The sequence below is a fragment of the Squalius cephalus genome (genome assembly GCF_949319135.1).
Source record: "Squalius cephalus genome assembly, chromosome: 15".
Taxonomy (NCBI): Eukaryota; Metazoa; Chordata; class Actinopteri; order Cypriniformes; family Leuciscidae; genus Squalius; species Squalius cephalus.
This window is the reverse complement of record NC_137136.1, coordinates 23,863,488-23,880,232: the sequence shown is the minus strand read 5'-3', so window position 1 is coordinate 23,880,232 and position 16,745 is coordinate 23,863,488. Positions and strand designations below refer to the sequence as shown.

General features: G+C 39.5%; 1 protein-coding gene across 1 annotated transcript; it reads right to left on the bottom strand.

Annotated features, from left to right (window-relative positions):
- Window positions 1-123: 123 nt before the first annotated feature.
- arhgef5 (Rho guanine nucleotide exchange factor (GEF) 5) lies at window positions 124-15,945 on the bottom strand. Its single transcript, XM_079894817.1, has 14 exons — window positions 12,774-15,945; window positions 11,268-11,316; window positions 11,043-11,083; window positions 8,931-9,295; window positions 7,607-7,767; window positions 7,223-7,375; window positions 6,995-7,124; window positions 6,796-6,870; window positions 6,577-6,666; window positions 6,338-6,486; window positions 6,092-6,235; window positions 4,537-4,607; window positions 4,348-4,452; window positions 124-345 (listed from the first exon to the last, which is right to left on the bottom strand). The coding sequence occupies exons 1-14, from the start codon at window positions 15,802-15,804 to the stop codon at window positions 209-211; spliced, it is 4,701 nt and encodes a 1,566-aa protein (XP_079750943.1). The 5' UTR covers window positions 15,805-15,945; the 3' UTR covers window positions 124-208.
- Between the last annotated feature and the right edge of the window lie 800 nt (window positions 15,946-16,745).

Here is a 16,745-nt window from a genome sequence, read left to right as displayed (position 1 = left end):
TCCAAGAGTCTTTCTCAGGGTGTGGAGTACCCTGACATGGGTGCCCGCATCACCCTTATCAGCTCGATTATATCCACAAAATAAATAGAAACTTCCCACATAAGTCCAAAGTTCTTGAAGGTCTTTTTACACAAGGCTTTGAAAGCAACACTAAAAAACTGCGGTAAAATAAGTCTGCCTGAGAACCTTGAAGAATGTACATATGGCTTCACAACGCAGCTGTAGCAATTTTCATGGTGTCCAGCAGGTTGCGCTTTCTTGTTTTGTCGCTGACTATTGTCTCCAGGTGAGACTCGGGGGCCCATCCACGCTGCCTGTCTGACAGACGGGTTCCTTCCACCCAGCCTGAAGGAAAGGGAGAGAATTCCATTAAAGGAATTTTTGTCAAAACATCCACTTGCAATTCAATATGTCTGCTTGTAACACAACATTAACATCATGCCTGGCATTTCTAATAGGAACTGGTTTTGGCAGTAGTTCCTAAGAATAAACATACAGTATGCTCAGTGGAGTATTAATTCATTTATCAGTATTGTCAAGTCTCCTTTATTTACATAGCGCTTATACAATACAGATTGTTTCAAAGTAGCTTCACTTAGGAAAATAAATAACAATCAATGATGTAAACAATCTCATGGACGAATTCTGCTGTAAAGCAACTCTACAGAAGACAATATTATTCAACTCAAGTCAGTGTTGATTCATTTCTAGTGCTGTAAAATTAGTCAATTATGAAATGAGTTCAATTCATCCTGCTCAATTCAGTTCAAGTTTTGTTCTCAGCTGATAGTGTCAGTACAGTCATATCGATAATATTGCTGAATAAGTGTATTTAATTTATGTCTTTTAAACCCCCACTAAGCAAGCCAAAGGCAAGGAACCCAAACTCCATCAGGTGACACTGTACAGGACACCTCATCAGATTCAGTACTACAATTATATCATAATCAGTGTGTGGGCGAATATGCCTGTTTACATAAACTCTGGCAATTAGGAATGAAATCTAGTTGTGAAAGAATGTTTATCACACCTGATGACCAAACAGGGGTTCTACAACAGGGGCATTCAGTCTTGCTCCAGCAAGGCCACCTTCCAGCAGAGTTTTGCTCCAGGCCTGATTAAACACTCCTGAACTAGCTAATCGAGGGCTGCACCCGAAATCACATACAGTATGTGACAAAAGAAGTGTTCGAATTCACAGCACTCATAAAAGAGTAGGCAAAAATGACCCGGATGACCTACTACCGGCGAGGTTCTGCAGTGTGCATACTTTACTATACCATGAGGCCACGGGAGAGGACATAACTGACGCTGGTAGGTCACATGATAATGACAGCATGGCAGATGTAGAACATCTGAATTACATTTATACTAACACACATTAATTTCATACTATAAAAACGTCATGAAGTAATTATTTTTTTTAAATAAGTACTGTACCTACTCAAGAGAGTATGCGATTTCGGACGCAGCCTTAGGATCCTTAGGATCACAAGAAACTTCCAGGCAGGTGTCGGAGCTAAACTCTGCAGGAAGGTGGCCCTCCGAGCAGGATTGGACATATAGAAAGTACTTTTTTAGTGGTTGCTAAGTAATCACTTATTTAATGTAAGTACCTACTACTCAAGAGAGTACGCAATTTCGGACACAGCCACTTAGTTCAGTTAAAGGAGCCTAAATGCCTAAATGAGCTGATGCTCTGAATGAGGTGTTAAATAAGGGTGACAACAAAATGCAGAGTGATGGGACCCCAGGAGCTGTGTTTAAAATCACCCCATAAACCCTTGTTCACTATTCCCAACATTACTCCACTAATATAGGAGTGAATGAAAACGAGTGAGCAAATTTGGACACTGCGTGCGCTGAAAGCACTGCCGCTTTTGCAGTTTGTGCTTGCTGTTTAATGGTAGCTCCAGTAGTAATGAATAGATTTATTGTGAACTCTGACATGGAAAATCTGTATTCAAACTTTAAGTAAACAATTAAATAATCAATTAAAAATGTTATACCTGGATGATATTATGATATTACACTGTAGCCACATTGGACCAGCGATTTAGAAAATGGATGATTCACCGGCGGGCGCCATATTCTGGCGAGACCCGGGAATTCATTCAACCCTCACAGTGCATTATGGGTATTCTCTGGCCGTTGAGTGTAAATCAGTTGTACACTTGTTATTCTGATGCATTATGGGATTGAATAAATGCACTCGATGACGTCCACACAAATGGCTCTTCCCTCAAATAGTGCCTTATTTAAGAGTATAGGGGGTGATTTCGAACACAGCCCAGGATTGAAACCCACCTTCGTTCATCTTTGGAACACAGATTAAGATATTTCTGATTAAATCTGAGAGCTGGCTCACTCCTCCATAGGCTTCTAAGGCATTATAACTTGTTGGCCCAGAAAATCTATTAAAGAGATCGTTAATATAGTCCAAGTGACTACAGTGGCTCAATCTTAAGTTTATAAAGCGACGAGAATACTTTTTGTGCGCAAAAAAACCCCTAAAATAACGACTTTATTCCACTATTCATTTCCTTCTCTCTGGGCCTCGAGTTTTTTCACGTAGTATAACTGCGCAGCGCGTCTGTGTTGTACGTCACACGTAGGCTCACTAGTAGGCCGACACTGGTCATGTGTGTGATGCGTGTGACGTACAACCCAGAAGCGCTGCGCAGTTATACTACGTGAAAAAACTCGAGGCCCAGAGAGAAGGAAATGAATAGTGGAATAAAGTCGTTATTTTAGGGGTTTTTTTGCGCACAAAAAGTATTCTCGTCGCTTTATAAACTTAAGATTGAGCCACTGTAGTCACTTGGACTATATTAACGATGTCTTTAATACATTTTCTGGGCCAGCAAGTTATAACGTCTATAGAAGCCTATGAAGGAGTGAGCCAGCTCTCAGATTAAATAAAAAATATCTTAATTTGTGTTCCGAAGATGAACGAAGGTCTTACGGGGTTGGAACAACATGAGAGTGAGTAATTACTGACAGAATTTTCATTTTTGGGTGAACTAACCCTTTAATCAAACAGGCCAGATTCAATTCACCATCACGTTAGAGCAGGGTTGGCCAGCTCTGGTCCTGGAGGGCCACTGTCCTGCAGAATTTAGGTGTTCGACTTGAATCTGTGCTGCACAGACCAATCGGTGTATGACATCAAAGTACAGCGTGAGCGATTAGAGAGCAGACGGCTTTCTAATCGCTCTTGTGATTACCTTTTAGCTCAATCCTCAATCAAACACACCTGAAACCTAACTCTTTAGGATTGTTTGAAAATTACAGGCAGGTTTGTTTGATTAGGGATGGACCTAAGCTCTGCACAGTGGCCATCCAGGACTGAAGTTGCCCATTCCTCCATTAGGAGAGATTTGATATGTCAGATAAGGGAGACATCCTAAATGTGCACTGTTGGGAGTAGGCTCCAGGAACAGGGTTGTAAAACACTGATCTAGATGGCTTGAAGCAAATAGCTGTGCAATGATCTGCTGAGGACAAGACCATTCAATTCAACCGGTGGAGCAGGGAAACAGACAATGCTTGATAGTCTATTTTAGTTGACCAGGCGAGATAAGAGCCAGTGAACCTTTGCAAATGTTGTTAGGACTTGTAGAATCATCGCAAATAGGCTTAAGGCATTTTCCAGACTATGTTCTGGAGGTCTTTAGTAGTAGTTCTTAGTAGAACTAAGCCAAAAGATGTTGCTCTAAATTTGTGGACGGTCACTTACCCCATACATTGGTATAGATGATGAATATGATCTACAGTACATGAACTGACTTGAAAAAGCTTAGGAGAAGGTTCTTGGATCATAGACCACTACAAAGAATTGTCCCATTTTTATTCATGGTCTACACTGCAGAATTCTAAAACAACATCAGCTTATATTACTAGTTCCCCAAAATCTCTTCTGCATCAACAGTAGAGATTAGTCTCATAAGTCTCATAATGTTGGTTATATACTTCCAGTGGAAGTTCCAAGACTAGACAATAACTGTATGTACTATACAAAAAGGCCAATGCAGGCAATTCTGTACATCACCAGCATGACATGTTCTGAAGATGAACGAAAGTCTTACAGGTTTGGAACGACATGAGGGTGAGTAAATAATTACAGAATTTTCATTTTTGGGTGAACTAACCTTTTAACTTTAGGTTGCTCCAGAAGAACTGGCCTTGTAACTGTACATTAATCTAAATGATGTAATGTTCAATAGTAATGTTTTGCATGTGGTAGTGTACTGTTGTAGAAACCAAACTGAGCTGGCCTCAGATGTAGCGATAGACAAATAAATTATATTCATGATGCTTTAGAAAGACTACCATCAAATAACTCACCATCACTACTCTGCTGGTGAATTAACAGAACGTCAGCTTTCTCTAAACTGAGTTCATCTGGCTGCTGGGCGACAAAGGCTCTGATGCACTGCATTTGTGAAAAGTCTGCAAATAGGAAAAGAGAGAAATTCATATTGTTAGCATTAGAATATTTATTTTGAAATTGCAAGAGCAGGAAGTGGAACATACCCTGAACTGCACCGAAGTCAATCTCAGGATAAGGACGTGAGAGTGCTGATATCCAGCGCAATTTATCAGCTCTGAGAGAAGATGGGTACAGATTAGTTATGCATCATTCTGCTCAACCAGATAGCAAAACAATAGACTGCCTGACTGAACTTCATATATGCTATGCAATAAAGTTTTCCAAGTGACAAATTTTACAAATGACGAAACCCTACTGCAGGGATGTCCAATTCTTCTCTTGGATGGCCACTTTCCTGAAGAGTTTAGCTCCAACACATTTGCATGAAAGTTTCTAGTGATCCTAAAGAGCTAGTTTGAGTTTGTTTAATGTAGGGTACGTTTGATGACGACAAAAATGGAAAGGTTTCGTGTTTTTCGCTTATAGACAATGTTGTCAAATGGATCCGCGAAAACGAGCGCACAGCCATCTTTAGATTTTTATCTTTAAACTTCCGGTTTTGCGTAGCTCTGTGAATTTATATGGCATCGCTGTCAGAGTGTAATTAGCTGGTGAAGTGGATTTACTTATTGAAGAGTTATCGAAAGATATCATGAGCTTTGTAATGTTTGAAGCAGACCGGGAAGATTTTAAAACGAGCGTATCATTCATAAATCTGTAAGATCTTACCTTCATGCTGTGGAAATACAAAGCGGAAGACAGAACACAACGAGCGCAGCACTGAAAAGGGGCGGAGCTACATAAGGTCTATAGACTAAACATGTTATACACATGCACATGACGTCACCGTTTTCACAACTCCATTACAGATTAGCGCAAAACTTTTGCAATATTTTCTAAATGTTGATAAAAAAAACGAATTCAGAATGACGCCGTTTTCATTAACCGATGTTATGCGACTTTTTCCTCTCTCGATAAGTCATTCCAAAAATCATGGCAACGGATGTTGGTAGTGTTCTGTCCAAACATTAAAGAACGGTCGACTTTTATGTATGCCAGGTGTTTCCATTTCAGTTTTTCAAAATATTCCTTTTTTCGAATTGCCTGAAAAAATACCCCATGCGAATGTAAAAAAAAAAAAAAAATGGACAGCCATTTTTAGTGGTGTCTGAAACCATAGAGGACGTTATTGAGTGCACTCCTTCAATCCCACATTGCACTGCAATAACGAGTGTACAACTGATGTACGCTCAACAGCTGTCTGAATTCGCTCACACGTTTTCATTCACTCCTTCAATTGAACTGTATTAGTAAACTAACGTAGGGAATAGTGAATGAGGGTTTAGGGGGCGATTTGCGGACCAGACAAAGTTGTCTGCGATTCTTCCTATTGTAAAATCATGCAATGTGTAACCCCATGTCTCTGATCCATTGTGCAATGTGCACACATCAGCAACTGAATGCTACCCCAGATAGTCGTTCAGTGTGAAAAGAACAGTGATCTGAAGACTTTGAAAATCGTGCAATGTGAACTCGGCATAAGGCTAGAGCTAAACTCTGCTGGAAGGTTCCCCCAAGGAGCAGGACTGGACACCCCTGCCCTACAGCCTTGTGGACTTCACTGGCATGCGCACACGGCAGCCATTGGATGAGACTTACTGGGTTTCTGTCTTCAAAAGCAGGGCTTTTTGCGACATGTGCAGACGGAACAGGTTTTTCTGTAAGGAATGCAGTTTAAACCTGCAGTTCTCAACCCGCAGCTCTGACACAGGAACATGGTCGATAACTGTAAACCTACCCCCTCTGAAAAAAGGAAGTTAGCAAAGTTATGCAGCATAAATATTTAATTTTTCAAAGAATATGAATGACAATTGAAAAATGGATGTTAATGAAGGTCAAACATACTCCTTCCACAAAGAGAGCAGGAGATAGTCGTTAAAAAGGTGCATGTAAACACTTCTTTCATCTTCCCTGTCTCTCAGGGAAAAGTCTCTCAGTTCAGTCACAGGGCCCTCTCGTACCAGTCTGCGGGACTGACTGATCAATGGAAGAGTCTAACAGACACAAATAAAATACATTATTATAAATATCATTATTTATTTGGCATTCAGCACAAATGAAGTTGCTTAATGCGTCATGCTCACCCTACACTCAAAGTCAACTTTGGCATTGAGAGTCACAAGTGACTCAATGTTCTTCATTTGAGAGATACTTTCATTACTTTCCTGGATCATCTGTAAAGCAACAAAAGAAGCATGGGACAGTGGTAAGAGAGAGAAACTGAGATAACTGATAAGAAATTCCAATGCAGAGATGTGGGTGACATAACCACATTGTTTCAAGTACATAAAGAGCAGTCTCACCTTTTCAAGTAGTTTCATGGCCTTAATGGCCTGTGCTTCATCCTTGGTCTTTGGAGCGGTTCTTTTTACTATATTCTACCGATAAAGAAAAGAGAGCATCGATGATCATGCTGATATACTATTGGCTTATTTGGACAACAATCGAATATAGATGAAGAATGTGAGAGGCAGATTTAAACAGGACCGATGACGACATTACCTGCACTAGCAGTTTGAGGCGAGTGATCCTTTGGAACGGCAGAATGAGGAAAGATCGTAAAGGCAGTCGTTGGCAAACCGGGTTACGCTGTAACTTTTCCACAACTCTACGGAATTCATGACTCTCGTCCCTATGAGAGATGGTGGAAAGAATCAAAGAAATCGTATGGACAAGAATAAACGAAGAAAAGCACATTTCCACTTCAGACAATTGCAAACAAATACTCACATTAATCTTTGATATGTCTTGTCCTGATATGATTGGTTGGTAAGGTATGGCACATAGACGTTTCGGAATTGTGGACAGTGTTTGATAATGATGTCGCAGACGGTAAAGTTCATTATGTCCTTCTCTACTGTTTCTTCCAGGTGAGACAGAAACCTAAATTAAAAGAAGCATTTATTAGTGGCATAATTCAGATTTCAGAGCAGACGTTTTAGAACTGACTCCAGGGTGTTGTCAGAGTTCAGCTGGAAAACGATTGGCTGCAGATTTCATGCACATTTAGGGAGTCAAAGTTGTCAAATGGTGTCAGCAGCACACACGGCAGATGTAGAGAACTGAACGTTTTTCTTCAGTGATTCTGTTATTGTTCAGTGACATGATTCTAACCTGTGACTGATGGCTCTAACATCATTTAGCCTGGAGAACAGCCAGTTTTTGTCTTGTGAAGACAGGATAACATTGAGCTGCTTGGACATGACAAAGTTCTCCACTACGATGTCCAAACTGCGGCAGTATGATGCCTCAGAGGTCACGACCTCAAACCTCACCTGAAAAATACAGATTCTTTATGGTTATGTCCTTACTAGTAAATATCTCACAATATTGTTTTATATCTTATTGACAAACCTTTTTTTCACAATTGCCTTGTTATTTTTACTATGAGGGCAGAAACAGAATTCCATATTGTCCAGATAGTGTATACAGTGGACACTTAAGTCAAGCTTAAATATGTATGAATTTCATGGCGTTTGATAACAAAATATCATAGTGGATTCTTTTCTGTAAACAAGTGACTTCACTTCAGTTCCCCCCAAGATGACTGTTTTGTTGAAAAGCATGCCTGTGCTTTGTCTTTAAAATATGGCACTTGGTTTGAAACGTTATTATCTAGCATAATGGCATTCATATATTTTTAAGTTTATTACTTAGGGCACACACACAACAACGATGTACTAAAAGCGGGAAAGTTTATCCTTTGTATTTTTCGCGAACAGATGACAATGTTGTCAAAATGATCACATGGATCCGCGAATACGATTAATTCGCTCTATTCTGCTGCCAGGCCAGTAGTTGGCGATGTCAATTTAAGCAATAAGCCCCGCGAAGCGTCGTGAAATGCCCCTTAGCTGTTCTAAATCCACTGTAAAACACAGCTTATTGCTTTTATAAAACGGTTACTCCATAAAAATATTCATTATCATATTTATTTTATTCATAAAATAAACACCAGCACCAAAAAATATACGTTATAACCACTGATCTATATAGAATGTCATTATATAGATCAGTGGTTATAACACATTTATTCCTCTGCCAAGCAATGTTGTTCCAAAGAGGTTGCTAAGCAACACATGCAGCAACAAAGAATCACAAACGGCAGTTGCGCACTATGTAATGCGGTCACAGGTGTGTGTTTGTTGAGTAATTTACAACGGCTTCGAACGCGGCTCAACCAATCAGAATCAAGGACCGGAACTATCCGTTTTATAATTGTAAAGAATTTTTATAATTGTAATCGTTTTCAAAAACTTGCGCTTTGAAACCCGTTTTCAAAAGTTTGTTTTCAGGCCAAAACGTTGTTATCATGTAAATAATAAAGCGCATACAAAGTTTTCCGTTTTTAGTTGAAAACGGTGTCGTGTAAATGCCCCTTAGTGTGTCAAAATACGTTTTATGGCAATGTTAGGTGATACTGAATCAATAATTCTACCTCCTGCAGACGTCTCGCATCTTCAGTGAGTTCCCCAAAATCTGGGCTGCTCCTCACTCCCGGGAGCTCCTGCCACAGTGTGGGTGAGGATGCAGAGATGGACAGGTGAGGGGAAGGGGGTCTGTTTATGGATTGCTGAGGCACATTAAGACTTTTAAAGGGGTTGGTTTGAAACAGAGTGTGGGGATGTAGGATGACTGGAGGGAGAGGTGGGAGAGGTCTGTGTGATAGCTTAGGGGAATGATTTGGAGAAGAAGATGAACGGATATTGAGATTATCTCCACTTATTGACATAGAATCGGTATGAGACAGCAGGATCTCTCGGTTCTGGACCACCTCACTGTATTCCTGATACAACTGAGAGTCTGCAAGAGAAAGAGACAGAGATATCATCATCTATATGGTTCTAGAGCAGTGGTTCTTGACTAGAAAATCTTACCACATTTTATATTGGATATCACTGTAAAAAGTGATCAGTTGACTTAACTTTAAAAAAAATGGGAAAACCCATTGGTTTATTTACTTTAAGTCCCCCTGTGGTGAAAATCAAGTTTTTAATGTTGTTTATGTCTATGTGGTGTTTTTAATATGCTTAAAGACAAACCATGTGCAAATTCATATGTCAGCACCATTGCTGAGTATTTTCTCCTTAAAACTGCAGTGAACCAAAGACAGTCCCAAAATTGCTCTTTAAAATCGCTGGTGTCTCTGACGTCACAAACTACCTTGTAACCAAAGTGTGATCGTCAACGAGTGGATCTTTGAGCTGGTGTGAGTGAGTGGAGGCGTGGCTAATTTGCATATTTACAGAACTGCATATACTAAATGAGGCAAGGGTGTAGAGTTACATTCAAGCTATTTTAAGGCATGAAGACATTTTTAAAGGAAAAAACGTTTAAATATGTCATTTTGGTGATCAAAGTTGAGTTTTAAGGGATACAGTTACTGACTACAGGGGGACTTTCATTTTAAGGCACTTTTAACAGTGAGGTACTAAAATAAAAAAATAAAAAAATGTCCTTAAAATCAAGCAATGCCATTTATTAATATTACCAGGAACTTCATAAGCAACCAATGATTCGTACAAAATACATTGTGGTTGGCACAAACCAGCCATGTTTATTTTCATTGCAAGTGATCTCGTGTTTAATGCAGACTGGGTAATATCTTTCACCTTGGGTTGTTTTGTTCATGGTTTTTGAGGATGAGGGCATGTCATGCAACTTGCCTATGCTGGGATTAGGCATAGCCTTTACCAAAAAACAGCTGAATTTGCACCAAAATTATGGGAAGTGTTTTCTCCTGCCTTTAAAACATGACTAAGTCTATTTAATTTGTTTTAAATTGTTTCAATTTAAAAAAAAAATTATTTAACTATGCATAACTTTATGTTTAGTTGCATTTTGTATTATTTGGATTTAGCATTGTTTTTTTCCTGCTTTCCACAACCCTCCCCAGAACAGACTGGGGTTACAAAGAAAAACAATGGCAAATAATACAATTATAATCATAAAATCATGTCTAGTTAGATACAGCAAAAGGCAGGAACAAAAAGCTAAACCAGTTTATCCACCAGTTGAGAAACATTAGTTTAGAGAAAATCACAAGAGGTCAGAGTACAGTAGTTTGCGAACAAGTACAGCAGGTCAGTAAATTAAAATAGCTAAAAAAGATGTACAAGCACAAACATCCATGAAAACATTTTTTTTTGTAATACTAAGTTAGTATTTGCAGCTGTTTATCTGCAGTTCCAAGTGATGTGCAAGCACAAACGTGTTCTTTGCCTTGAGGCCTAGCAAAGTAGCATAGTTAGGAATGACAAAACTTTCACTGCTCTGAACATCTTAACTGTAACCCATAAACAACCATAGATTTTGCACATTAAAGCCAGTTACAATCATATTATGTACACTACAGTACAATAAGTACAGAGGGGCACGTAAAATGGTTCGTCATGTCAACAAAAAAATGGATTTGTATGTGTCTTTGTAATGTTTTAATGAACTTTAAAATACTAATCATCTGTTATAACCATGTACATATACATTGTCATGTACATGTAAAGATCAGCCATGTGTTGCATAACAAGAAAAGAAAAAAACAGACACTTACTAAAGAATTTAGAATTCCTCTTTTTTGACCTCCCAAGTTTTCTGAAAGTAAGACAGAGAGAGAGAGCAAATGATAACTGAGATATTATGGACATTTGTAAGACTTTCCACATACAGAATACTGCCAGAGGTGATGGACTGCATTAAGACCCTATATGTGGTTGGTAACCCCTATTTTGGAATATGGGACATACAGTATACATGCTGTAAAGTCTGGTTCTCCTACCTTAGATCCATTTCACTCCAGGTGGAACTTAATTCATCCTCCTCACCATCTAAACAACCAAAACACAGAAATCAGCACATAACACAAAGTTTTTATTTGGCAACATACTTCTTAATCTTCCCTTAACCAAGATGGAATTAGAATTTAAGCAGCCGAAAACAAGCAATATGTCAACTCAAGCAAAACACATGTTGTACATAAGGAAACGCTTCAAAATCTTGCTTTCCAGTGAATAACTGAACATAGACTAGACTGTAAGACCTCTGATGCAATCCAACAGCTCTAATGGAAATGTGGCAATAAACTAATAATAACCCTATTGCAATCAAAAAAAAAATTCTGAAGAAAAAAACAGGAAAAGGTACTGTGGGAGGACTTGTTAGTTATTACATGAGAGTGGTTTAGTTTGTGAAACAACGGAAATCTGGCAGTTCATAAGTCTGCCTCTTCCAAGAAATGCTGCTGTTTAAGGAGTCTTGAGTGGTCATGACTCCAACCCCCCGCAAGAATCCCCAGGAGCTTCTAGGCTATTAAAATGAGACCACACACACAAAAAAAGTACACGAATTTCTTTAAAATAGTCCTAAAAGTTGACCCTTTCTCAGGACTAGTTTACAATCAGTTGTATGTTTCTGTTGTCATCAAAATCTGTATTTGGCTAATTATGTCAGGCACAGTCAATATGAATGAAAACTGTGAAGCAAAACGATAGAAATGACCATAGCCTGGGACATTTTGTGCTCTCTTTCTTTAAAGTGTCTATGAGCACAACCAATCCATTTGAAAATCTGGTAACAAATCATTTCAGATTTCATAGAAAAACTGGATGTTCAACAGGAAAAAATGTAGGGGCCATATTTTTATCCAAGCGCTGTTTAAAAACATTGATCACACTTTAGATTCACATCTAATTCTCAATATTAACTAACTATTAACTATGATTTTTGCCTCAATAAACTCCTAATTACTGCTTATTAATAGTTAGTAAGGTAGTAGTTAAGTTTAGGTACTGGGATTTAGGGATGTAGAATATGGTCATGCAGAATAAGGCATTTAATATGTGCTTTATAAGTACTAATATACAGCCAAAATCTTGGTAATATGCATGCTAATAAGCAACTAGTTAATAGTGACAATTGGACCCTAAACTAAAATGTTACCAAAACATTTAATACAGCTCTGCATGCCCTGGATATGATTTTTGGACATTTTTAAATCAATTCCATGGCTGAAAAATATAAATAAGGATCTAACAGTCTCAACATACCTGTCAGTGAAATGTTAAGGATTCTCAATTGCATGACAGGAAAATAAACCTGACCCGCCCATATTGACAATTATTTATGGGAAGATGACTCATGGAATTCTGTGTTATACTCTTGCATAAGCACATTTAGTCTCTCTACTTGACATTACAGCACTGGTATATTAACTTTGATAGAATAGGTTCAGCAAGTGGGTCATTGAATGTCCAATTTAGCCTTCTTATGTTAATTCTCCTCTCACCTGATATGTTGAATATTCTCGTCCTGCGGTCCCTTCCAATTCCTTCTCCCTCTTCCTCCTCTTCTTTCTGATTCTCTTCATCTTCTTTGGTTTTCTCCGCTGCCTTTCGGAACCCTCGCCTCTTTATGCGAGACTCATTCCCCAAATCTTGAAAACTACTAGAGCTCAGAACGTCTTTCTTTATAAAATCTTTCTTCTTAGAAACTTGTTCTTCTACCTTCCTGTCTGCCTCTCCTTCTAAGGAAACCATGTGCTGGAGAGAACTAGGATCAAGCCGCTCTTGTTCCTCACTCAACTCTCTCTCCGTCCCTCCCTGTCTTTCTCCTCCCTCTGTTAGTTCTTCCTCTTCCCTTGATTTGTCCATTTCTCTCTCACCCTCTATTTGTGTGTTGGTTTGCATGTCTATGTGTGTAACACTACCTCTTGTATTTTCTGTGTCCACCGCATTCAGACCCAGGATCTCTTTCACCACGTTCTTGGCCCATCTAAGATGAGGAGCCGTAGAGCATCGCTTTCGTTCCTCGGTTGCGCCCCATGTGTCATCTGAATCAAAATGCTTCACGGTTTCTCCAGTAGCTTCTATTTCTCCTCCTTGTAATGTGTCTTCAATATGAATTTCTGGAGCCCCATGACCATTATCCTCGCATGGGTCTAAAGTTTCAGAAGGCTGTGTTGGGAAGAGTTGGGTGCCTTGTTCTGATGCCTCACTGGAAATAATCGTTTGGCCTTCCAGTGATGTTACACCCTCTTTTGCCAGGTCATTAATTTCTGTTCCCTCCCCTTTGTCTTCCTTAGGAGAAAGAGTGAGGTCATCCATCGCTCTTTCAATGTCTTGTTCACTGTGTTCAACCTTTTCAAATGCATTTGCAGTGCTCATTTCACCTTGGTTGTCCACATCATGACTTGAATGCTGATTGGCTGCTTCCTCAACAGTAGTATCTACATATGCATTCTGTTTGGTTTGGGACTTGGGAAGGGTTTGACCAATCACACAAAAAACTTTTAGGGGTCCTTTTGGAGCCCTAGGATCTGCCCTCTCGAGCGATGTTTGGTTTTCCAGTTCTTCATCTTTTCTGATCTCTCTGCCCTCAGCAGTTTCATCTTCAGCAACTCCGCCATCCCAGAATTCATTGCAGTCTTCAAAATTCTCTTCCTCAGCATCATCCCCTCCACTGGAGACTGTCACAAATCCATCTTCTGCTGACATCATTCTGTCTTTCTCTGGTTCCGATTCTTCCTCACTTCCTTCCTCATTACCCAAGTCCTCGTGTCTATTGTTTTTTTCCTGTTCCTCTCTGCCTTCCTCTTCCATGTTATCGGTCACATTCTCTGTTTCCATCTGCCACTCTGTTTCCAGGGCTTCACTTTCACAAACCACGTTCTCTTCCATGCTTTTCTCCTCCCTTTCTACATCCACATCCCTCATGAACTCCCCAGCCCTTTCAAGTTCTCTATACTTGTCCTCAAGGCTCTTTTTCTTGTTTTCTTTCTTTCTCTCAGGTTCTTCTTCTTTACCAGTTGTCTTGCTTTCTTTGTATCTTTGGTTGTACCTCTCTCTAGCTCTCTCTCTCTCTGTGTACTCCTTTTCTAAATGGGATTCTTTTCTCTCACTTCGAGGTTCCAGCCACATTTTCCGTATCCTGATCTTAGCTTGCTTTGTAACTGCTTTCTCAGCAGCAAAGCGTTCACCCTTCTCTTCTTCCCTCAGTGCACTCTTTACTTCCTGCTCTTCCTCTGTTCTTCCCGTCAGTTTCTCTTTATCAATCTCAGTGTTTTCTCGTTCTCTGTCATTAGGGTTCTCTCTTATTTCCCTCCCTTGTTCATTCTCGACAACACTTCCTGAAATCAGCTCTTCACTACTTTGTCTGCTCTTCTCTATTTTACTTCTCTCTTTCTCTACGTTCTCTCTCCTCCGCCTCTCCCTCTCTTCAATCTCTCTTTCAGAATACCTATCCCTCTCTCTTATCCTTTCTCCATCTCTATACCTTACTCTCTCAGTTGTGTATGAGTATGCATCTCTGTGCATTCTTTTCTCTTTGGAGTCTCTAATTTTATCTCTTAGTTTATCCGTCTCTCTGAGTCGCTCCAAATTTTCCCCTTTTGGATCACGATAACCTGTTTCCCGATAATCTCTTTCTCTTGGCATCACCATATCTTGCCTTCTCTCTGCTTCTCTATCTCTGCGTCTGTCTCTCTCTCTAATTCTGTGTACCCTTCGATCTGCATCGCTGTCTCCTTCACTCTTGCAGAGTTTGTGTCCATGTTTAGCATCCTCTTCTCTCTTCCTTTCCTTAACCCTGCCTCCATCACTGTCTCCTTCGCTTTTTGTATCTCTTTTCTTAGATCTCTCCCCCTCTCTCTGTCTCTCAGTCCTCATTTCCCTATCTGAAACGCTCTCTATCTCTCGTTCCATGAGTCGAGGATAATACCTGTCTTCTCTGTCTCTTTTTCTAAGTTTGTCTCTCTCTCTGTCTGTCTCTCTTTCCCTAATACCTGAAAGGTCAACATCCCCTGGGTAACTTTCTCTCCTTCTTTCTTTCCTTCCAGAGTCAAACTCCTTTTCTCGTTCCCTTCGTCTCTCTGGCTCCTCCTTCACGGGCCTTCTCGTTTCATTTTTCTTCAACTCCTCCCTGTATCTTGTGTTTTCTCTTTCACTCTGTGTGTCCATTTCTCTGTATCTCCTTCTTTCCCCTTCTCTTTCATTTTCATACAAAATGTCTTTCTGTCTTATTAAGTGATGCTCCCTTTTATATTCTGAAAGTGGCATCCTTCCATCTCTATCTTTGCTTGGTTTTGTCATTCTTGGAAAAGTGTCCCCTTTTCTCCTCTCATTGTCCCGGTCTCCATATTCAGCATGTTCTGACACTGATGATTTCCCATTTGCATGTCGATCTCCATCTCTCCGCCTGTCTCTTTCTCTCCAGTCAATCTCTCCATCTTTTCTTCTGGTTGCAGGAAATTTCTCCCTACCCTTAGTCCAATCATATGAGGCTGGCTCCATTTCTCTTTCTTTGTCTCTTGGTCTGTCCATGTTTTGATGTTTCCAAGTCTCTTCACATAGGTCTCCTTTGCTGATTAGCTGGTCACGGTTTGCGTTGATTGACACAACCTGTCTAGTGCACCTTAAGAAGACTCTATTTGCACAGTGTCTTGAATGGCCCAAATAGTTTGACAGGTTTCCATGTCAAAATAGAGAACCTATAAGGGGTGAAATGTTGTGAAAAGTCAAAAAATAAACCAACCAAAATTCATATTCCAAGAGGATCAAAGTCAAACATATTCTGGGAAACATTTAAAACTTTAGAGTATCTTGTTGCAACATGTCAGATATACATCTTGGCAGCTTACACAGTCACGATTAACGTGGCCTGGCATTTTCTTGCACCATACACTACCAGATAAGTTACAACACAACAGAAATATACAGTTCTTGTCAAATAAGTCACTTCAAATCAGTGTTATGATGCATAATAGATATTGACAATTATACTAAACTTATACACTCCTATAAACTAATTTAACTAATAAGAACTGTCACACTATGAAATATTAATGCAGTTGAGATGCAAAACAGCCTGATTGTCAGTTCAGCAAAATGAAAACGAATCAGTGCTTACAAAGAATGTAGTTGAACCAACCACTGCCCTATGCTATTCTTGTACCTTGTTCAGAGGCATTTCAAATAATTCATGCATAGGAAGAGCCAAAACACTATTAAGAGGGGTTGAAGGAACACAGCTTCAACCAAGCTGACTCATGTCAAGATGTAATGAATTATATTAACGCACAAAAGCTTTAACAAATTCTACAGCATAAACACAGATACATATTCCCAAGCATGACAAGGCAATATTTGCCTGTGATGTGGACATGTTTGTTTACAAGAACTGTTTGTTTTACTAAAGTTAGAAAAAAAGGATAGAAGAAAGAGTTTTGGGAATAATGCAGAGGACTCACCTGAGAAGTGTCTTG